This window comes from Poecilia formosa, unplaced genomic scaffold (genome assembly GCF_000485575.1).
Source record: "Poecilia formosa unplaced genomic scaffold, Poecilia_formosa-5.1.2 Scaffold27, whole genome shotgun sequence".
Classification (NCBI taxonomy): domain Eukaryota; kingdom Metazoa; phylum Chordata; class Actinopteri; order Cyprinodontiformes; family Poeciliidae; genus Poecilia; species Poecilia formosa.
The window spans coordinates 3,456,077-3,478,123 of NW_006799966.1; the positions used below are offsets into that span (position 1 = coordinate 3,456,077).

Consider the following 22,047-nt stretch of genomic DNA (forward strand, 5'->3'; position numbering starts at 1 on the left):
AAAAAAAAAAAAAAAAAAAAAAGGTAAAAAGATAGCAAAGAAACATCTAAAGTACCTTGCAGTTCGGACTGTGGATTTTAGCCTGCAATACTAAACTCTCCAGTGGTGTGCGCAGGATTTCAGGAACAGGAAAGGGCGTCATGGTCTCCAGTTGTTTCCTTGGGAACAGGTGGTATGCCTGCCCCGGCTGACAACGTCCTGCTCTCCCTTTTCTTTGTGTGACGTTAGAGCGAGATATCCAAACTGTGTCCAGACAAGAAACCTGCAGAAAAATATTAGTTTAGTGTTGTCAAGAAAAATGGTTTTGATCTCAGATTCCAACATGAAACAGAAGTTAAACGCATTTAAAAAAAAAAACCTTTGTCCGCTGGTCATAATTCTGTTCCTTATGAGTTCCTGTATCCACCACATGAACTATATCGTCTATTGTAATGGAGGTTTCCGCTATGTTGGTGGTGAGTACAATCTTCCTCTGTCCGGCTTGGGGGCGCTGGAACACCACCTGCTGGTCAGCTACTGATAAGCTTGAGTGCACTACAAAAAAAAATAAAATAAATAAAAGAATAAATAAAAATAAATTAGAAAAGCCATCTCAAAGTTACCAATAACCCCCCAGACAACAAAACTTGTCCATCAATGTGTTCAGTCTTACATGGCACGATCATTTGTGAGCCTGGTGAAAAGTGTGGTTTCTCCTCCAGTTTTTGTTGAACTATCTTGATGTCCTGCCACCCAGGGAGGAAACACAGCACCGCACCTGCAGAAGGAAGGGAAACAATGTAAAGATATGTCTGTGAAGAAAAGATATGAAACACAAAACAGAATTACTGCATGAGAGGATGCATTAGTTACCTGGCTCTCCATGTCTGTCGATGTGCTCAATTACGTCAGCTACTAAGTCCAGATCTGGTGCGGCCTCGTCCGACCCCTCCTCAAACGAAATCAGATTAACATTTTAAAGAAAAACATAAAAAAAAAAAAAAGAATACTACTAAAGCAATTAAATAAATCTAAACGTAAAGCTAACAGATCTACAAAATTTCACCTTGCTTAACTCCACCCTGTTTTGGAACTTAGCCGAGCGTCCCATCTCCTGCATCACATCCTCCAGGTATCTGTCCTTCACAGGGTGCATGAACCCCGGGACCTTTACGATAGGGCAGCCTCCGAAGTACTCCGCCAGCCTCTGGTTGTCCCCGGTGGCGCTCATGAGAACAACTCGCAAGTCGGGGTTCTCGTCCAAGCTCGAGCGCAGCAACGCCAGCAGCAGGTCTGTGTTTACATCTCGCTCGTGGACCTCGTCCACGACGACATGACTGATTCCTGTCAGGGTTGGGTTGGACTGCAGCTTCTTCAGTAGGACGCCCACAGTGAGGAAGAGCATGGACCCCCCGCTGTTCTCAGGAGGGCGGCTCTCAAGTCTCACCTACACAAAGAGGAATTATTGCGTCAACATTGAATATGATACTCGTTTCCTCTCCCTACAGCAATTTCTGCCTGTCATTTATATTCTATGAACTTTGTTCACTTTGTATGATGTTACAACTAACATTTGGTTTGTATGACATTACAAAAACTACATAACTGTGAAGGGTTAGAATAAGTGTAAAGAGGTATAAAATGTTTAAGAAATTATTGTGAGAACTTAAAGTATTACTCGGTCCCAAATTACATAATTTTCTGTAACAAATTTTGAAAAAGACAAATTTATTAAGAAAGTCAAAAACACTTAAGAATTAACCATTACCTGATATCCGACATGGTGTTTCAGACGTGGCCCCATCTCGTGAGCGACTCGATGAGCTACAGACACGGCACTGATCCGACGAGGCTGTGTGACGAGGACGTTGCAGTCTGCGCCCTCCCCGTCTCTCACTTGTTCCTCCAGCAGGAAGCGCGGGATCCGCGTCGTCTTGCCACATCCCGTCTCGCCGGCGATCACAACCGCCCTGGAGGAGCGCACGGCTGAGACCACACGCTGTCGGTGAGCGTCGACGGGCAGCTCCACGCTGAGTCCAGGGTTTGCCCTTTCCCATGCCTCCTGTAGGTGGCGACTGAGGCACTGAGCTTGATGTTTGGACATCGGCCTGTATGGCCTGCCGGTGATGGCGTCCGTAACATAGTCTTCTTCATCCTCTTCCTCCTCGTTCACCGTCTGTTGTCCTCTTGCCTCTTCCTCCTCCCATAGTTGCTGTACTTCTGTTGCAACCGGGTGCTGTGAGGAAGATAACTCAGCATTAATGATTAGAGCCGCAGCATGCAGCTTTCATAACCAATGTGTTGCATTTCCATATTATGTCCTGACAGTATAATATGAGACAGATGATCTGTGGAGACAAAAAAAAAAGAAGATATGCTCTCCTGCTTTCTCCCTGGGATCCTACATCCATCTGCAGAAATACACCACTCAGATCAGGAATGACCAATCAGAGAGAAGGAGGGTCTTAGTGTTGTCAATCATGCTCATGTACACGCTTGCCCGTGTCCCTCTCTTGCCCTCTTCTAGGCTACAACTAGTTCCCCACACCTCACCCTGTTGTGAATGCTTAGGTTAGTCAGCATGGCTACTGCCCACACATTCGGCCTTCTTAATTCATGAATCGAAATAAGCAAGACATGTGGAAAAAGAACCGACCCGTGTTAGGTAGTCCCTCATGCGTTGCTCCAAATATTCTGGAATCTCTAGTGGGAATGGACGTCTCTCTCTCTCGCCAGCCTCCTTTACCTTTTCTCGATGATACTTTGCATGAGTAAGTGGATTGTTGTCTTTATCTAGAAGAGCAAGCTCCTGCACCAAAAGCATGAGAAATATTTTAGCACAATTATGACTTGCAGCTAAATGGACATCAATTCACTAGATCTCCTCCCACCTTCAGCTTCATGCAGGCAAGTGCTGCAGCCTTTTTCTCTGCCATCACTCGGCTGCCCGCCGTCGCTCTGAACATCATGTTCTCCGGCCAAAGTAGAGTCAACTCGCACTTTTTTAGTTTTCCACCTGCTGTTCTGAAATGCATCATCTCCTGTAGGAAAAAAAAACAAAAAACATTCAGATATAAAGAGGATAGAAATGATAGGCTCAGAATGTAGAAATAATAATAAAAAAAAAAAAAAAACTTTGACCAACCCTGACTCTGCTGGTTGAAGTGGCCACCTGGATCACTCTGGTCAGAAGAGATTTAGGTTGTGGAAACAGAGAAAGAGCTTCAGAGACATAGGAGGCATCTTCCACCGGAGGCAACAATTCATCAGCTCTGGAGGTGGGAGCGTTTGTCAGACAGTCCTCTTCAGGATCATAAAGATGGGAATGTAGCCCTCCTCTCACCCGGCCAGCTCTCCTCTTTGGGAGCTGATTGTTAGGACCAATCACACCCAATTCCTTTGGTAAAAAACAATAATCACAAGTACCACTTTTATTCAGCAACCGATTGCCTTCAGCAGATGCCCAATTAAAATTTAGTTTGCCTGTGTATATTTTAATCTTAGTATAAAAACAGCTGTTAAGTGTGTTTTACAGCCCATCCCTCCACCCCTAAAAAAGAGGGGAAAAAATGCAGATCTAAGTGCAGCAAAAATTGCACAGACTCAGAGGATCTGAAAACATGAGCAAACCACATATTGCAGACTTTTGGATTGAAAAAATAATAACTTTGTATTATTCTACTTCCACTTCATAAGTATGTTTCACGTCGTGTTGATCAATCACACTAAACCCCAATAACATACACTGAGGTTTGGAGTTGTAAAGTGAGAAGATGTGAACAATCTAGTCGTACAAATGCTTCAGCAAGTCACTGTGCAGCTCCTCTTGTTTCTTTACAGCAGCTTACCCTGAGTCTGAGGCAGGCTGCAGCCGCCGCAAATCGCTCTGCATCAATTTTCTTGGAAGCATAACCCTCTTCTCTAATCTTGTTGGGCCACAGCAGCGTGACAGTGGCCTTCTGCAGGAGCATGGTTACAAAATACAATTGTGTCAAACACAAAACCTCTACATGTCAGGAGGATGGGTGAAGTCGAGAGGATTCCAGCTGACCTTGACACCATCATGTTCTGTACAGGTGTACTGGATGAGCTGGGACAGATCATTCACTCCTAGTGACCGGGAAATGGTGTTGTTGAGGAGGTTTTTAGGATCTGGAAACTCCTCCAGAAGATCTGGAATACCATTGCCGAAGAATTAAAAACAATGACCAGACACAGAGAAACGTTAACGCTGTTTTTCGGCACTCTAACCGAACCAACACACGTTGAAATATGATCTGAAAACTGGAAGCGGAATGATTTTTATCACATTTTTTTTATGCTGGATGTCCTTGAGGTTAGATGCTGCTGCGACAGTCAGCTATTAGCTAACCGGCATTTTTTTTTTACTCACCTCGTTTACTGTTGAAACATGACGCGCTGCGCTCGTGAAACTTCTGCGCTTTTGTCCCATACCACCGCATTTCTCCGCTCCAGTTAAATGCCGTTTTTCCTGCTGTATGAGCACATTTGGCCACTTTGCAAAGCTCTTTTAGCCTCACGAGTAAGGCACCGTGTAGCGCCATCTTTAAACAACAACTTCTTCTTCTGTTTCTTTGGGGTGACGAAAGGGGGGTAAGCTGTTTGTGGCGCCCTCTTCTGGGTGGATGTAAAACTGATTTACACACTTCGGTTCCTTCGCACTTTTAACTCAGATATTGTCCGTCTATCCATTTTCTAACACACGTATCCCTATATTGAGGTCGCCAGGGGTGTTGGTGCCAATCTCCAGCGGTCAAAGGTCAAGATTAATGAGAATTATTATTCAGAAGTTATTTATTGTCATTTGGCACTCTTCACTCCATAAGTGTGAAGAGTGGCACTACTGGAGCAGCAGTTTAGTATTAAGCTTTGGAAATTTAAATATTTCTAAGAACAAGATGGGGATATATATATATTGCAGGTGAAAATAACATTTTTTAAATAAAATATCGCAGTTTGTATACATGTAGGACAATTTAAACATTAAACTTATACTTGCTTCATATTTTTATTACAGGGTCTTGCAAACTTCTAAATGGTCAGTCACTAAAACCACATAATAGTGTAAGATTAAGGAAAACCCCAAATATCTAAGCTTTGAAAACATAAGTGTTAAGCTGCTTATAGTGTATGCAGTTTAATGGTACACATTAGTCCAGCCACCTGCAGATTAGAAGGAAAACTCCCAGGGTGGGTTTGTGTGGTCTTGTCTGGATTCATTCCCATGAACAGTGCTGCTTGATAAGTCACTTTTCTTTGAAGGAACAAGGCAGAGATGGTACTGGGACTTGTTTTCCTGCTGGCTGTCACATCTGGTAATGTCAAAGTTAAAATGTGATCATTCTGATTCAAAAAATGTGTGTGAAGCTAGCTATTAGTCTTGAATTGGGTCAAAATGGGATTTAACCTTCACTTAGGGTACCATTTTAAACCTTGCCTTAATTTGCCTCTCACTGCTTCAGTGTCTGGGTGTGGCGTGCCCAGTTACTGGCCCAACACCAGTCGAGTAGTAAATGGGGAAGAGGCTTGTTTGTACAGCTGGCCGTGGCAGGTGAGTGAGTGAAGAGTGTGGGGGGGGAAATCATGACATACACAAAAGTAATGTGCAAAAATGAATTGTTTCTTTTTCTACTCATTAATATGATTTTTGTACTTAATAATCTTTAATCCATTCTGTTTGGGCATACTGTGTTTAGACACGGATTGTACCAGAGCTGTCGTCATCTGTAATAGAAATGTGCTACGCATATTAGCATAATTGATTTCATTTTATTTAACCCTTTAGGTTTCGTTGGAGTCTTTTTACCCCACTTGTGGAGGAACACTTATTGCTCCAGACTGGGTCTTGACAGCTGCACTCTGTATTACGTGAGTTTTTTTTTTTTTTTTTGTGGGCATTTGCCTGAGTTTACTGGCTATTTTGAAATGTTGTGTCAATTTTCTGATTGTTTCTTTTATTTTCCAAATAGTGAAATAAACAAAATATGCAGCAGTTTATGTATATCCAATTTCAAGAGCACCCCTCGTGAAGGAGGTTACTTTTTGACTTTGTGAAAGTATATCCTCTACATAAAACAGGGAGCTTTCTGATCTACTTTGGGAAATATGTACAACATTTTTGTTTCCAATCCAGACTCCACACATACAGAGTGGTTCTTGCTGAGCATGACATGGACAAGGAAGAGGGACCTGAACAGTCCATCATGGTGGCAAAAATGTTCATTCATCCCAAATGGAATGATAACTGTGTGTCTTGCGGGTATGTTTTAACAATACAAAGTTTGGAGGAATTATTATTTCCTAAGAACTTTAGGAAAATTACCAAGAATCAATGACATGTTTTTCAGTAGTACCCAGAGAACTCATGGTTATAAGCATATCTGGTTGGATTTAAGAAATCACCTCAGTAATGAATAACGACGTAATTCACCAGAGCTGTAATTTGCAGAAGACACGTTGAAATGTCAGTATAACTAAAAGCTTTTCTAGCCTGTGATGGAACCCACAAAAATGAGAAATTTAAATAGTTTTGTTCTCGTTCTGACAGGAACGACATTGCCCTGCTCAAACTGGAGAAAAGTGCGTCCCTCAATGACAAAGTTAAGCCTGCCTGCCTGCCAGAGCACAGCTCCACTCTGACCCACAACCAGCCCTGTTACGTCACAGGCTGAGGTCGACTTTACTGTAAGATCTGTGGTTCACTCGGACTGTTTAAAATATGACATGGTTCTAATCCTCTGGTTTTAGTTTTTTTTTTTTGGAGCACAATTCATGTTGTCAATGTTTACACCGAGGGAGTCACTTTCTCTGCAGCCGGTGGACCCCGGGCAACAAGACTGCAGCAGGCGCTGCTTCCTGTGGTGGATCACAGTGTCTGCAGTCAAAGCAACTGGTGGGGTAGCTCAGCAATGACGACAATGGTTTGTGCAGGAGGAGACAGCAAAACGGCATGCCATGTGAGAACCATCCAGAGAATTTAATGTTGTGCTCATGTAACACAGACCACCTAGATGTTGAATAACAAACTGCCTGAAACCTGCAGGGCGACTCTGGGGGCCCTCTAAACTGTAAGGGCCGTGACAACAGATGGTATGTGGAAGGAGTGACGAGCTTTGTTGATGGTCGTGGATGCAATACCCCTAAAAAGCCCACCGTCTTCACGCGGGTGGCTTCTTTCATGCCGTGGATCAGCGAGGTGAGGGGATCAATTCACATACTAAAACTTATCTGACTTTAGGGTTCATACAAAGTAAAGTGTAGATACAGGGCTGTGAAAAAGAGGATTTGTCCCTTTCCTGATGTCTTCATTGTTTTGTTTCCTTACTTAATTTAAATAATCAAATTTTAGTATAAAAGATAAATACAATTTAAAGCTTCAAGGCTATTCAGTCCTACTAACTGGTCGTGTCAACCTGTAATGGTAATAATGGCTGCCATAAAGTGTTGGAGGTAACTGGCAGGTAATCTTTTACAGTGCTGGGTAGGAACTTTGGTCCACTCGATGCTAGAAGCATTTTAGTTCAGCCATATTGGAAGGTTTTGAACATGAACTCTTCAAATTGTCATTCTGCTGCATAACCCAAGACTGATTGAATTTAAGCCAGTGAGCAGAATTTGTGGTTTGATAAAAGATTGCAGGTCTGAGGATGGCTAATAAAACTGAACCACAGTAGATAATCAAAGCTCATGAATGAATTAAGAAAGAGCATAATGTTATTTTCACATATGATCAGGATGATGTTTTGTTTTTTTACCTTAAATTTTGAAGTTATCATTTAAAAATGGTAACTCTCTGTTATGCTGAGATTGTTTTTGTCTGTTAATATTTAAGAGTGACACAAAGCCAAAAAAGAAAATGATTTTACTTTCACAGTTATGCATTTAATCATGTTGCATTTTCTTACAGACAATGGCCCAAAACTGAGGAAACTTTCAACAGTGGTGCAATACAAAGCAATAAACAGTTTGATTAACTTTTTATTTGACTGTGTTCGTCACTGAAAACTTATTACACAAGATATATAATATCCATTAAATTGCAGTATTAATTCTTATCATTAAACATTGGTGAAAAACTAGATAAGAACACATAAAAGCATAATCTGTAAACCCTTTGAGGGTGGTATCACTCAATTTCTTGAGTACAGAGAAATGGAGTAATAACAGAAAAATGTGGCTTCATTTGAGAATATAGTCTGACTTAACTATTTTTTGAAATAATCAGGTTAGAGGAAAACAAATCCTTAAACTTTCAGGGGATCTTTTAAATGGCTGCAAACCAGCTCTTGAAGAACAAAGCTGTGTAGATTTGGTTTTTAGCTTCACAATATGCCGAGTACCTCAAACACTCAACGGTCTGATGGTGTCCAGGTGAAGAAGTCGGCACCCCGGAGCTCCTCAGGCAGGTACTCCTGCTCCACCGGGCCGCTACATTCCGGGTTGTACTTGTAGCCTTTAGCATAGCCCAGCTGTTTCATCAGCCTGGTGGGTGCGTTGCGTAGGTGCAGGGGGACAGGAGGAAGGGGACCTTTGTGATTTCTCAGACATGCTTTTACATTGCCATAGGCCTTATAGATCTCTATAGACTTGGGAGCTCGTGCCAGGTAGACAGCACACTGAGCAAGGATCACCTGAAAGAAAATGATAAACACAATCTTTGTAGGGATGGCGGAGAATTGCAAAACAATCTATGACGGTAAGGCATGCCTACCTCACATTCAGGCATACCAATGAAGTGACAGGCCTGAAAGGCGGACACAGCCTGAGTGAGAGCGGAGGGGTCGGCCAAACCTGGAGGATAAAAAGCAGGGAGACATGTCGAAATCAATCTCATTTTATTAACAGAGCTCGTTTCAAAAATCCAAAGAGTAGAAATAGAGGCATTTAAAAAAAAAAACACAGACCAAATATTAAGAATATTGATGTTAATAAAATGAATTATTAAAAAAGAGATTAGGTATTGAGGGATAACAAACTGTGGAAAAGCACTTTGGAGGGATTCCTGTACTTTTTCTACATATGTTTCTGTACTTTTCCAAATTCATTTTTCCAGAGATCTCACCCTTTTTAGCCGTTTTGTTTCTAAACTAAATTTTATGGTGAATTTACAGCAACTAGTTCCTGATTCCATATACATTTTGAATATATGGAATCAGGAAAATCTAACGACAGACAAACAGGCTGCTTGTGAATTAAAGAAAAGTGACAAAGACTCAAAAGGTGGATGATGGATGGACAAAAAGGCAAATGGCCACTTGGGCAAACAGGTAAATATGAACAAAAGGATGGACGGGCAAACCAATGGAAGGGGCTGGTTGAAGATAATGCTATAAATAAAATGACCTACCTACATCCTCGCTGGCGAAGCGGACCAGCCTGCGGGCCACGTAGAGCGGGTCCTCACCGCCCTCCAGCATGCGGCCCAGCCAGTAGAGGGAGGCATTCTCATGGGAGCCTCTCATGGACTTATGCAACGCTGAGATACAGTTGTAATGCTCCTCACCTATGAATGAATTACACACACATATTGACACATTAGCACAAGTTGCCTCACCCTGTGAAGCAAGGAACAGCAAGTCCTTCAGACAGCTGAACATCAAAGGTCAACACGGAGGACGAACGAGTGACGAGACGTGATATGTAAATGGTTGGAGCAGCAACATCTACAATCTGAGGATTTTCAATACCTCATCTATTAATAAATAGCGTGATAGATGCTATGGTGATTATGAGGACATGGGGAACGACTAATTTCTGCATTAGTTAGCTGCCACAGTTATGAAGGCGCCAAATGATACAGCATAGCATGGCAAAAGTTGGACTCTGTAACGTTATATAATTAGTTTTGTAAAGGGCACTGATGTCCTAATAAACATGAATAATAATTTCAAAAAGTATCTTAGTTCATTTCACTGCTAATAAAATGTTAAACATTTTTGTAATTGATTGCTAATTTATTAACCCTCTATTGATTTCTTAAATTGTAATTTCAAATGTAAATCAAAAATTCACAGTACGTCAACAGACTTTATGTTATTTATGTTTGAGAATAAATATTTGCAATTATCATAAAACATTAAATATAACATAATATCCTAGAGATACTGGCAAAATGTGTGAAGGTTAAGCGTAGAAATACTTGAGGTCAATTGCAAAAACCTTTCTGAAATGTAATAAATAAGCAAAAGAAGATAGAAAAACAGTCAGCAACATTTCTTTGCCAAAGAGCAGAACATTGCTGCAGAACACTACTTACAATACTAAACTGCATGGTCATCTGTTAAGGTGATGGAATCGACATGCATCCTTAATTAAATAGATAATTGCTCTAGGTGTGTTATTAATAACTGCAAACTCAAAATTTAAAGCGGACCTTACTAAATGCAAGAAGGAACAACAAAAAGTTTGATACTCGGAGCAAAGATCCTCGTTTTTTTCCTCCAGTGACACCAACGGTAAGCAGGTACGAGCTCACCTGCTTTATCATAGAGGATGTGGGACCTCTGGAGACCCTCCTTGATATGCTCCTCCGTCACCACGATCTCTTGAGGAAATCCGTGTTGTGTTGACTGGTTCAGTCGTGGGGATTTCATCTGAGCCTGAACAGCCAGCTGGAGACTATTGAGTCCAGTTCTTGCGTCACCATCACAGAGGTAGGCTATGGTGTCCAAGGCCTTCTGCTCTATGTATATAGCAGGTCTAAAACAAGAACACAGAAAATATGCAAAGGGAAAATCCCTCTCGAAAGATACCTTGAAATATCACAACAACCTGTGTGTTTTCTAAAAATATTAAATCTTTTTGAATAATATCGAAAAATCCATGGGGAAAAAATAAAAAATAAGAGAGACAAAAACTGATCTAAATCGACAGTGACCGTAAGATAGCACTTACTCAGAGCTATCGGTCTGCTCTCGATAAGAGGAATTTGTTGGATGTTGTCCTTGGACTTGGATCCCAAGTGCGGCCACTGCCCTGTTCAAAATTGAGCCCATTGCCTCGACTGACAGCTTCTCCAGTACCAGCACCCTGCATCTACTCAGCAAAGCAGCGTTCACCTGGAAGGATGGATTCTCTGTGGTTGCTCCGATCAGAGTGACGGTACCGCACTCCACATGAGGCAGGAAGGTGTCCTGGTCATATAGACAAAAGGCGAGAAAGAAGAAGTTAACAGAGATGAAAATATGAATCCCGAAGTAGTCTAGCATCTGATTTATAAGTTTGGATCAACAGATAAAACAAATAAAATAAATGAAGTGACTGAATTGCTATATTTAGCCTTTTAAAATTTCTAATATCAAACAAAAACTTACAAGACATGATCAACAGCACCAACTGTTGTGTTGTCACTTATGTTAGACACAAAAACGGAGCAGGAACCATATATTCCTTTCAAAACACCGGCTTAAGTGATAATCATCAGTTTGTAAGTGGCAGAGCAGTTTTTAGGAAGTCGAACCATTTAATAAAATATCAGAGAGCAAATAGATTTAATGTAGAGTCCCACAGGGCTCATTGTTTGGACCCATATCGTTTGTGAAGAATCTATGAAACTAAAACTACTTTGTTGTAGTTATTCTACCTGCTGGGATTTGTTGAAGCGGTGAATTTCATCAATGAACAGGATTGTCTTTCTCTTGCACAGCCTGAGCTCATTCTGCGCCTGCTTGATCACCTCTCGGACGTCGTTGGTGGACGCACTGGTGGCCGACAGCGTAACAAAACGAGCCGATCCTTTCTTTTTGCTCATGCTGGCAATGATGTGGGCTAGGGTCGTCTGAAGAAAAAAAAAAGAAAAATTAAGTAAAGTAAGTCAAGAAAAAACACATGACAAGACAAATCTGGAAACATCAAATGAAACCGAGATGTTTATTGGAAGAGCATTTATTCACAATTTTATCATTTGCAAAACCTATATATTTAATTACATTTTTAAAAATAAATTTGTGATTTCTTTTCCAAAGGAAAGTTAATTGAAAATGTAAACAGAGACACTCTTAGAGAATTGGTATCGAATTTAAGCCTACTCACATATATTTAGAATAACAATAGGCAAAGCTTATCAATTAGAATGCAAAAGATATATAATTTATCTTTTATTGCCGGTGTTAGAGAAAAGTAGTAGTTGCTTTGTCGTTATTAGAGATGCACTATATTAGGAAAACATTGAAATATTGCGCATTGATATAGTTGTGCAATTAAACAAATCGGTTTGATTGATTTGGTGATTGAAGAACAGTTCCATCCCAAGAGATAGAGATGTTTGTCAGCTTTAATAACTACCAAATGGAGTGAAGATGGGATTTTCCTTCCCCCGCCCCCCCCAAGGTAGTGATATACTTTCAACAAGATGAAAGTGACAGATTAAATATTTGTATGAGAGACTGGGTGTTGCACTAGTTTGAATGTATCCTATCGCTATCACCTGCACACCTTTCCACATCCCGGTGGACCCCAGAGAATAAGAGAAGGGATCTCCTGAGATTCCAGAAGCGACCGGATGAGAGTTTGCTGGCCTACAACTTTGTTCTGGCCAAAGTAATCCTCCAGCGTGTTCGGTCTCAGAGCCTCCGCCAGAGGTTTGTTTGATGATAACAGGGTCCGTGCTGGTAAGTGATTATTAATGTTCTTCTCAGCTTCGCTGTTTGACACAGATGGAGTCTCTATCCCTGTTGGTACCGACACAGCCTCGGTCAGTACACGTTTAGTTCCCTTGCTGAAAGCACTGACGGGACTTCGTTTGCCTGAAAACACAGAACTTCTGTCAGGCTGAACGTCAAGTTTGCCCTTGTTGGCTTGAAACAGAGAAAACACTGACGAAGAGGACTGCGTCCCAGGCATGGCGGAGGAGGAGGATGAAACAGAGTCGTTGACAGGCTCCGAAACGCGCACTTTCTTCACTGGAGGGCCAGTCTCAACGGCGGTGGACGGACTGTCCGCAGCGCTGCTCAGTAAACATGTGTCCAGGTGTCCGTTAATTGTCCCAGGTGTGAAGTCTTTGAAACAAACAGGACACTGAACTGAGTTCGAAATTGTCTCGTCCGCCATGTTGGTTCCCGCGAATTGTAGTTCACGTGACCAAAACAAGTGGGTACGTAGGGATGATGACGAAACGGCGTGAGAAGAGACCGGGGTCGTAAATTAACCGCGCTTAACTTAAACCGGGTGACAAATGGTGCGCACCCTATAAACTCAAATATAATATAAGCAAGATACTGTCTGTAGTGAATGACGAATAAGAAATCTGCTTTATTTAATTTATTTTTTTAATTTAGTTTCCTTCATATTATATTATATTATATTATATTATATTATATTATATTATATATAATGTATTATATTACATTATATTATACCTTAATTTAAAACAAAATTTGTCCATATAAAAATAAGCCTTGGTCTTCAAGCAGAAAAAACAATCACAAAATCACACTTGTTCCACTGTTCACACAAGCTTGATGTGTATCTTAGTTCACCATATGTTATAACTGCCATAGCACTTATTGACTTTCTTGACAAATTCAAAATGCACATTAATGAAACATGCAGTTCATCATTAAAGGCATGAATAGTTGGGACATTACTCTATGCATTTGATTTGTAGATCTCCATCTTGGAAGCCTGAGGAAGATTTTTTAATTGATCTTTAAAAGCTACATGTGGCATTTTAAGGTCTTGAAAAAAGACCACTTTAGTATAATCTATGTACAAGTAAAATTTACATGGCAACATATTAGATTGCATGAAAACTTATTGCATTGTTGCTTCACATCCTTATTCCAAGTATCACTTCTTAAAATATGATCTAGTATTTCAATATTTAGTCTTCTAAATAAAAAGCTGGAACATTTAGCCTCTGATCCTTCTCAGTTATAACAATCAAAAACACTTAGGTGAGGTATTATGTATTTTCCAGGTGCATGATGCTGTTTTATTGCACAATCAGCTAATACGTTATCTTCAGTTGTTATAAAAATTCTTTTTTGCTATAACAAAAATAACTTCCGATGTTCCCCTTCACGGTGACATCATAACAATGTTTCTCCATGCCTCCCATTGATGCCAGTATGATAAGCTCAGCCGAAGCACAGTTCCACCAAGTGTTTGCTAGCTGCTGCTGGTGTTAGTCTGGTGGAGATGTGTATGTAGGAGAGGGCAGGGAGATTGGTGGTCTGTGGGCCAGGACCTCGGGTGGGGACTGAAACTCTTTGAGGTTTGAGGCCTTAGCCGGCACATTGTGATGGCCAGTTTAACATTTGCAGTAGTATTGAAATAGTGCAAGCTGATTATTTACAGGGATCTTCAACTGCCTTTGCTGACAGGAAGACAAGAACAGAAGTTCTTTTGATTTTTCATACAGTGTTAAATTAAGTATTTCAGTTCACAAAGTGTCTGTTTGCATGTAGAACGTAACAGTTACAGGCTAACGTGAACTGAGGATGGTGAAACAGCTTGTGTCTCTGACACTCTTTGCTGGCACCTGTCACTCTTTTATAACAAGGACATGCTGACCGTCCTTTTCCTACAAAGAGTCAATTGAAGTGGCTAGTTGACTGAATTAACAGAGGCTGTGGAGGATAATCCGGGTGTTCCTTACTCTGAGGAGGTACTGACATCTGCTGCTCTTGAGGCTCCTCTGCTGAAACTCCAAGGGACCCTCATAGATAAAGATAGAAGGTAAAGGAAGCCTAGAGATAGGATGAGAGGTAGACTGAAAGTCATGGAGAACTTGGTCTCAGTGGGAAACATTTGGCTAGTCAACAGCATGTGTCTGGTTATTTCCTACCTCTGGGGCAAACTGCGCGATTTACTCTGCTACAGGAGGAGGCACACAGCATTTGCCAACCAGGTACTTACAGTTCACTTTGACACATGGAACAATATCAAACATTAGCAAAAAAAAAAAAAAGTTTAACACATTTTTTTCTCGTCATATGTAACTAAGATATTAACCAAGCATGAGTGCTGTCAGTGTTAACAACATTTAACTTTTTTTTTTCTCTGTGAATTAAGTGTGTTATCAGTGTTTATGCACAATGGACTCCTATAAATATGAGATGTTAAGAATATAAGAATTTATTTTTATTTTATTATTTCGTAGACATATTTTTGTTTTAGCCAGCAGTCTTAACTGCCTATTAATTAAATTACTCTCACATTTAAAAAATATACTTTTCCACTTTTTTAAATTAATGCAGTTGGTTCAAATTTATTAGACTGTTTTAATAATTGCGGCAATGTCTCTCAATATGTCTCATACTATTGTTTGCATCAATAATTTCATGAAGGCTTAAATATAACAAATATTGTTGTGGAGCTGCAGATAAGAACTGAATATTTTACTCAGATGTGTTCTCGGCTTCTCAGAATTTAAGCAAAATGTCAAGCAAAGTATATTATTTCTATCAAAAATGTTCTACAAACATTTGTAAAATATTAGAGATTCAAATGTGTTGGTCTTCTATTTTAATGCATTTTGTTTCAATGCATTAAAAAGTATTGTTTCCTAACTGGAATTATATCACATAGTTGCATTCAATAAATTACAATACTCTTGAAAAGTTAATTTATTTCAGAAACTCAGTTCAGCAAGTGAACATCCTTACACCAACACATATTTAGCCTACAGATGTTTCCAAACCTTAATTTCTGTTTAATTATGGTGTTTTAGCTTACAGCAAATACAATCTTGCATTATATTAGAATATTACATCAGACGAAGAAGAAAAATGTTGTTAATACAGAAATTTTGTTTTAAAAAAGCCTGTTTAATACCAATTTAAAGGTTTATTTTTTTTACAAGGTACTTTCGATCATAGAAACAAGAATCCGAACAGATATTCTAATTTATTAAACACGACTCGTATCCACATTGTTAACGCAAGCATCAAAATTTTAATACAACGTACAACATACTTATTGAAAGCTGAAGGTCAAGAGGGATTATTTTCAGATTTTCCCAGTGATTCATTATGTCATAGATTTGGATAACACTTGCAAGGTAGAGTGAACAAATATTGCATTATGTGGGATGCTGACAATTTATCCCAGTCTCTGTTTATTTCAAAAAACTTTGGCATCTCTTGTGACATCTAAATATCATAATTATTTGAATTAGTTTGAAAAACACATGATGGATTATTGTTTCAGCAATGGGATATTATTGTTTTTTGCTTGAAAAGATAAAACATTAGCTAATTGGATAGTATTACATAGTAGCAATATTGGCTGTGAGTTGTGGTTTTTTCACTGTAATTTTGCAAATGCGTAACAACCTCTCTGGGTCTTTTCAGGCACTAGTGAAGCTGTTTTTGCTGCCATCTAGTGGGTGTTGTAATTCAACGTTTTCTTTAAAATCAGTTACCAACAGATCCGAAACTTTGAAAACTCAATCCACAGATGATTTTCTTGCAGACATTTGCTTTTGATTTCAGCAGCTCCTGATATTATTTAAAATATTTTATTTATTATGTTTGATTTATTTATTTTTTTGTTGTTGATAATATGTGACCAGCCAAGGAAGCCATAGGAAGACCTATTTCAAATTTACTGGTGTTTCCAAAAAGTTGGAAACACCAATAAATTTGAAATAGGTCTTCCTGGGAGTACGCAAATATAAGCTGTCATGCACCCAAGCCTGATTATAAATACACATGCTGTGTAGTTTTCTGTAATACTGGAATGGTTTACCTTGGAGGCTAAATGAAACCCTCTCACCCTCTCTTTTTTCCATTCCTCCCTTGGAATCCAGAAGATCCACCCATGATGTTTACTGTGGAAGAGCCACAGCTATGTAACTAAGCTTTATTTGCCTTCTCATACTGACTTTGACACCATTTGTGGTGTCTTCAGCATATAACTCCTCCTACATATCACTTTTAGAGCTATATTATTCATTCCTCAGGTGAATGACAGTAATCCTTTAAATGAACGTTTTTGTAACTGTGATAAAAATACTTAGACTCCTTAATTGTACCAGTGAATATTTATGTTTTTTGTTTTTTTTTGCATGTACAATTAGGTTGGGAGGCCAATTTAGCTTATATTTTCAGCATAACCACATTAAATTAAAAATAAATTTACCCATATTAAGTTTACCAGACTAACCAATAAATAAGCTGAGCGTATTTTAACACGAGTCATTGAACAAATTTATCTCACCCTGTTTGATGCTTCTTCTCTTTATCTTTTTTTTGTTTTTGTTTTTTTTTTTTTTACAAAATCTAGACACATATTAATGGAAAGGTATTGTCTGACAAGTCTTTATTGAATGATTAAAGTACAAAGTAACCCTTCATATTTCACTACAACACTGTAGCCAGAGGCCACGAGAGCACGAGAGATGAAAGAGAAAGAACTCCAGGGACTCCACTCATACTTCAGATCAGCGCGCTTGAGTTTCATAACTGCCACAAAAACATTTCAGCCCCTGACGTTTCTGAGGGAAAGTGTATCTGGAGCAGGAAGAAGTGTGAGTGGAGACATAAGCAGAGGTGGCTGGACAGTAACCAGACCGCACATGTCCCCCTGAACTCCCCGGGACATTGTGTTCTCTGCCAGGGCGGTGGTGCTCCATTTTTAACAGCTGGCCTTGTGCAGTTGCCAAGCGAGTGCCCTCACAAGGGTCATGTAAGTCTCAGTAATAGAAATACAAATAAAAATAAAACATGTTTGAGCTCAAGTGAAACCTTTGCATAGCATCCATGACCGTTTTTCTTTGGTGAAGTCTCATGTACAAACTGTCTCAGTGGGATTTATTTATAGTGTATTAATATTGTTGGCAGAATGCCTTGGAAAATAATATCCTAGCATGCTTCTAATTGTGGTGGGAATTATATATCAGTCAGCAACACAATTAGAAAAAAAAAATAGTCTATTATTAAGAATTTCAGAAACTTTGTTTAGGTTTTTCTTTAACTTCTGACATAAATGTATATAATATTTAGAGTATTGTATTGTATAGAACTAGACAACATGATATAACCATCATAACAAATTTTACCAATACAATTTGTATATACTGGTGGTGTGTACTCTATAATTTGTGTTTTATTTGTGTAAGTTTTCCTCTTTCAATGCCACATTAATCGATCAGATTTTATGTGCAGAGCCGTTTTCACACAGTTAAACGTTACAAAGGCCTGTACAGAGGTAAAAGGCAAAAAAAAAAGAAGCATTCAAGTGAATAATTACAGATGAAATTACTAAAAAGCCACTAGAATAAAATGTCATAGAAAATGTAAATCATAGCATAGTTTCATTTTTTATGAAGAAACCTCAAAGGCATTATGTCCTAAACCAAGCCAGAAATGAAAATGACTCAAAATTACATTTCACATTTGATTGAATAAAACATATTTAAAAATCTAATTAACATTTCTATAAAATCATTCACAATTAAAAGTTACCTAAAATATGATAAACAGATGCATATAAATAAAGTTAAGCAACACACAAAAATTTCACAGTCATCTGGGAAACAAAAGAGAAGTGGTCCTCTTAGATGTTTAAAGATTAACAGTTTCCCAATTCTATTCCTTTGGGAATGTTAAACTGTAGCTTTAAGTGCCTTTATTCTATTCTTGAGTTAAAAAAATATTACTGTATGTAATACACCTAAACCTTGATACATGCTAAATTAGCTTTTTTTGACAATTGTATGTATTTTAGGATTTAAATCTAACAACTTGCTTTCATCTTCAACTGAACAACATCATCTCATGCACTGTTTAGATTTTTCATCTCCCAGTTTTTTGTGGCGAAAAGGTCGATGCAAGGCTTTGTTCGCTTCCAGCATGAGCTTCAGTTTAAAGTTTCATTTGTCACTCGCAGGTTTAGACTATCTTAAATTTATCTACCACATGCATGCTGCCATTCAAGTGTTTATTGTAAGCTTTTACTAATTAATTGAAATTCACCCTTTTAAAATAATATTTTGAAATACTTTGAAGATTTCTTTTTGGTTTTGTTAAAAAGTGTGTGTATCAGACACAGTAGGGGAAAAAATATCCCCTACTACAGCACGCTGGAAATGACCTGCGCTGTCTGTCATCTGTTGGCATTAAAAGACAGGTGTAAGCATGTCTCTTCCAAAGTGATTAATGACTGCTTTCTGTCCATCTGTTTATGCCTTGTCAAAGGAACCTGTTCTCTCTCCAAGCCATCTTACTAGAAAGTGCATATTTTAGAGAGAAAAAAAAAAAAAAACAGTTATGTGGTGATTTTTTTTTAAAACTGTCTGGACATCCAAATGTTTTTTCTGATAGACACAGAAAAAATGACAGCGGTACCTTATGATAAATCTGAATTTGCCGTAAGATGGTTCCTTCCTTTCCCCCTCACTGAACCCCTCTTCAAGCCAAGACATGGGTGTGAGTAATTGGCATGAGCTGAGTTTGGCATCTTGTCCCAGTTTACAGTCTGTGCTTGTGTTGTCAGAATCATTACGATGTCTTCAAGCATGAGTCTGTGGGAACACAAGAAGAAAAGGGGGCTGGATGGATGGAGAGGGGAGCGGGGGGGGGAGGAGTTCAAGAAACAGATGTCTATATCTGTCTGTACTGCTGACATTAGTATAATGTTGATAAATCATAGATAACTTAATTTGAGCTATAAGACATATGGATTATGATTATGTTACCCAAGGTCAGTTAAAATTGATCCTTTACTCTCCTATGGGAGGTTATCAGAGGATGTTTTTGTCAGAGAGTAAGCACATCATAAATCATCTGTGGTCACCCATCTCTTCTTTCAGCCTGAAGGCTTCATGTCCAACTGTAGGTCAAGCTTCTTCTCAATTCCCTTGACAGCGAGAAGATGTTACAGGCAATCCAGAGATCCTTTCAGGATTGCCTGTAACTTCTACTCAGCATTTACAACAGCATATCACTGCCGTAGATATGTCTTTGCTTTTCAGGTTGAATATTACACAGAATTTCTGTCTTTACAGAAAAGTCTGCCCGTTATGATGAATCTGTAGTTCACCTAAGCGGGGGCTGATCGCTAAGCATTTTCCTACTTGTTCGGCACAACAAGTACTGCGTACAGTGATCATTTTGACACCTACCAAGCAAGTGCACGGAGGTGGGCTTAACAGTTAAAGCCTCTCAGATGTCTCATAACCCAACCACTGCCAAGCTCCCTCCCTAAACATTTGAAGCTTGCTGACGTAGGCCGGCCATTTACATTTAGCCCCCCCCCAACTCAATCTATTCTTAATACCATATCATGAGGAGAAGACCAGAGGACTGACTTCATAATAGTTCCGATTGCTTAAATTATCTTGTAGTTTCAAAGATTTAAAATCTCGTTTGAGCATTTCCCTGCTGAGTTGTACCTGGAATATTTTCTGGATTTCTTCTCCTAGCTTTCTCTTCTTCTCTGTAGAACTGGCAGCGATTTTAGTGGAAGTATTTTTGTTTGTTGCATGGACTTTACCTAAACAGTTTTTGTATCAAGTTGGTGTCTTGAGGTAACTTTTGTATCACAGGAAACCATGAGTTCCTTAGTCATAAATCCAATGGGAGACTCCAGTAATGCAGGCTTTGATATAATCCAAAACCGCATTGAGTCCCTGAGTGGCAAGATGGACAAACTCATCAACATTCAAGAAAAGGTCCTCAGTCGACTGGATGGGATGTCACAAGAAATCGATGATATTGAGCAGGATATGGAGCAAATCAAGGTGGACAAGGAGGAGATCCATTTCTCCCCAAGGGTGGTGAACCAGACCCAGGTGATGGGGCGGGAGGTGAGGCAGATCTGCAAGGAGATGAGCACCATCATGTCTGTAGTCAACCAGCGGTCCGAGCAGCAGGCCCAAAAGCTAGAGGGAATGGAGAAGCTGGTCCTTAGCATGCAGCAGGTCATCGGCTTCATTGGTGAGACGGTGAAGTGTTCAAAGGTGATGGAGATGATGTTCAAAGGTCCAGCAACTCGGAAAACCTCCAGGAACAAAGACAGTAAAGGGAAGCAGGCAACCAAAAGGAAAGCATCCACAGAGACGGTTACAAAGAAGCCTGACAAGGTGGGAGAAGCTAGAAAATGCTAAGTTGCATTACTATGCATTGCCAAATTTGGGTGACTTTGATCCTAATCAAAATTGAATTCTGGCTTTTACAGAGTAGTTTCTGAAGTGAGATTAGAAGATTTTTTTTTATGCTTGAAGGGGTTCTACATGGTCATTTATTATTTTAATCTTGTATTTGTCAACTTTCCACATGCAAAGCAGAATGCTGTGGAAACTACCAAGATAAAGTTATAGCTCGGCAGTTTCTGTTTTTTTTTTTTTTTAGCAGGACAAGTAAAAATTATTACAGCACCAAAGCTGAACAGTATTGTTTTTGCTCATTAATTAACTTTGGCTTTGAAGGATTTTTTCTATATAATTAGCTGGTTTAAAAGGTCATTTCTGGGTTTTGGCATGTACACACTTCCAAGATACACTTAAAGGGTAAAGCAATAAAGGTAGTTTATGTCACAAGAAAATGCTGCTACTGCACAATAAATATGATACATATATAAAGTCCACATTTAACTCACGTTTATGGCTGCTGACTCCCTCCTTGCGCTTGATGCAACATAGCCTCCTTTGCACGAGGCAAGGAGGGGCACAACCTGGCAGCACCAGGGTAAAGCCAGCAGGAAACCTAGATCAAAATACAAGTGGCCTGGGATTTTTTTTTTGATTGGAACAGTGGTGTTTTTTTTACCCCCTCTGCTTACCATGTGTCAAAGTTTCATGATGAGTCAAATTTCTCACCTCCTCTCTTTTGGTCTTCATTACTCTCACTCACTCAGATTTCTTTGTACATGCTGTGCTTCTTAGCTCTTCATAGTGCCCCAGTTAAAGCTCTGCTGGCAGTTTTACAGCATATTGCTACAAGTCAGTTATAAAATGAGAACACCAACATGTGGAAGAACATGCTCTGGTCAGATGGAACCAAAATAAAGCAGCTCCCACGCATGCAAAATGCAGTGTGTGGCAGAAAAGTAATGCTGATCTCACTCTGACCACACCATCACCATGGTAAAACATGATAGTGGCAG

At 39.5% G+C, this 22,047-nt stretch overlaps 3 protein-coding genes across 3 annotated transcripts in view; 1 reads left to right on the forward strand and 2 right to left on the reverse strand.

Moving 5' to 3' along the window:
* The window catches only part of dhx30 (DEAH (Asp-Glu-Ala-His) box helicase 30), an 8,136-nt gene extending 3,555 nt beyond the window's left edge, over positions 1–4,581 (reverse strand). The window contains exons 1-12 of the mRNA XM_016669654.1: positions 4,373–4,581; positions 4,031–4,152; positions 3,828–3,938; positions 3,125–3,376; positions 2,871–3,020; positions 2,636–2,788; positions 1,748–2,215; positions 1,046–1,426; positions 853–928; positions 653–757; positions 359–534; positions 50–262 (exon numbers count right to left, since the gene is read on the reverse strand). Of these exons, the coding sequence (XP_016525140.1) occupies positions 50–262; positions 359–534; positions 653–757; positions 853–928; positions 1,046–1,426; positions 1,748–2,215; positions 2,636–2,788; positions 2,871–3,020; positions 3,125–3,376; positions 3,828–3,938; positions 4,031–4,152; positions 4,373–4,544 (2,379 nt within the window). The 5' untranslated portion in view covers positions 4,545–4,581. The remainder of the gene's footprint in view (positions 1–49; positions 263–358; positions 535–652; positions 758–852; positions 929–1,045; positions 1,427–1,747; positions 2,216–2,635; positions 2,789–2,870; positions 3,021–3,124; positions 3,377–3,827; positions 3,939–4,030; positions 4,153–4,372) is intronic.
* A 430-nt stretch (positions 4,582–5,011) lies between these two features.
* On the forward strand, positions 5,012–7,978 carry LOC103135825 (chymotrypsin-like elastase family member 3B). The gene is made up of 8 exons (XM_016669792.1): positions 5,012–5,315; positions 5,463–5,551; positions 5,786–5,868; positions 6,134–6,259; positions 6,548–6,684; positions 6,814–6,956; positions 7,043–7,195; positions 7,907–7,978. Exons 1-5 carry the CDS (start codon positions 5,276–5,278, stop codon positions 6,669–6,671), a joined length of 462 nt encoding a protein of 153 aa, XP_016525278.1. The 5' UTR covers positions 5,012–5,275; the 3' UTR covers positions 6,672–6,684; positions 6,814–6,956; positions 7,043–7,195; positions 7,907–7,978.
* LOC103135799 (ATPase WRNIP1) lies at positions 7,860–13,112 on the reverse strand. Its single transcript, XM_007548721.2, has 7 exons — positions 12,433–13,112; positions 11,582–11,776; positions 10,894–11,132; positions 10,475–10,698; positions 9,347–9,502; positions 8,711–8,790; positions 7,860–8,630 (listed from the first exon to the last, which is right to left on the reverse strand). The coding sequence occupies exons 1-7, from the start codon at positions 13,045–13,047 to the stop codon at positions 8,349–8,351; spliced, it is 1,791 nt and encodes a 596-aa protein (XP_007548783.1). The 5' UTR covers positions 13,048–13,112; the 3' UTR covers positions 7,860–8,348.
* Between the last annotated feature and the right edge of the window lie 8,935 nt (positions 13,113–22,047).

What these genes read in the sequence shown, in the direction of transcription:
- LOC103135825 (XM_016669792.1), top strand. Translation starts at nt 5,276, where the DNA reads ATGGTACTGGGACTTGTTTTCCTGCTGGCTGTCACATCTG. An exon ending in CCTGCTGGCTGTCACATCTG is followed by an intron (nt 5,316 to 5,462) that starts GTAATGTCAAAG and finishes TCACTGCTTCAG; the next exon opens with TGTCTGGGTGTGGCGTGCCC. An exon ending in TGTACAGCTGGCCGTGGCAG is followed by an intron (nt 5,552 to 5,785) that starts GTGAGTGAGTGA and finishes TTAACCCTTTAG; the next exon opens with GTTTCGTTGGAGTCTTTTTA.
- LOC103135799 (XM_007548721.2), bottom strand. Translation starts at nt 13,047, where the DNA reads ATGGCGGACGAGACAATTTCGAACTCAGTTCAGTGTCCTGTTTGTTTC. An exon ending in GCTTCAACAAATCCCAGCAG is followed by an intron (nt 11,133 to 11,581) that starts GTAGAATAACTA and finishes CTATATGACCAG; the next exon opens with GACACCTTCCTGCCTCATGT. An exon ending in TTGGTATGCCTGAATGTGAG is followed by an intron (nt 8,631 to 8,710) that starts GTAGGCATGCCT and finishes ATTTTCTTTCAG; the next exon opens with GTGATCCTTGCTCAGTGTGC.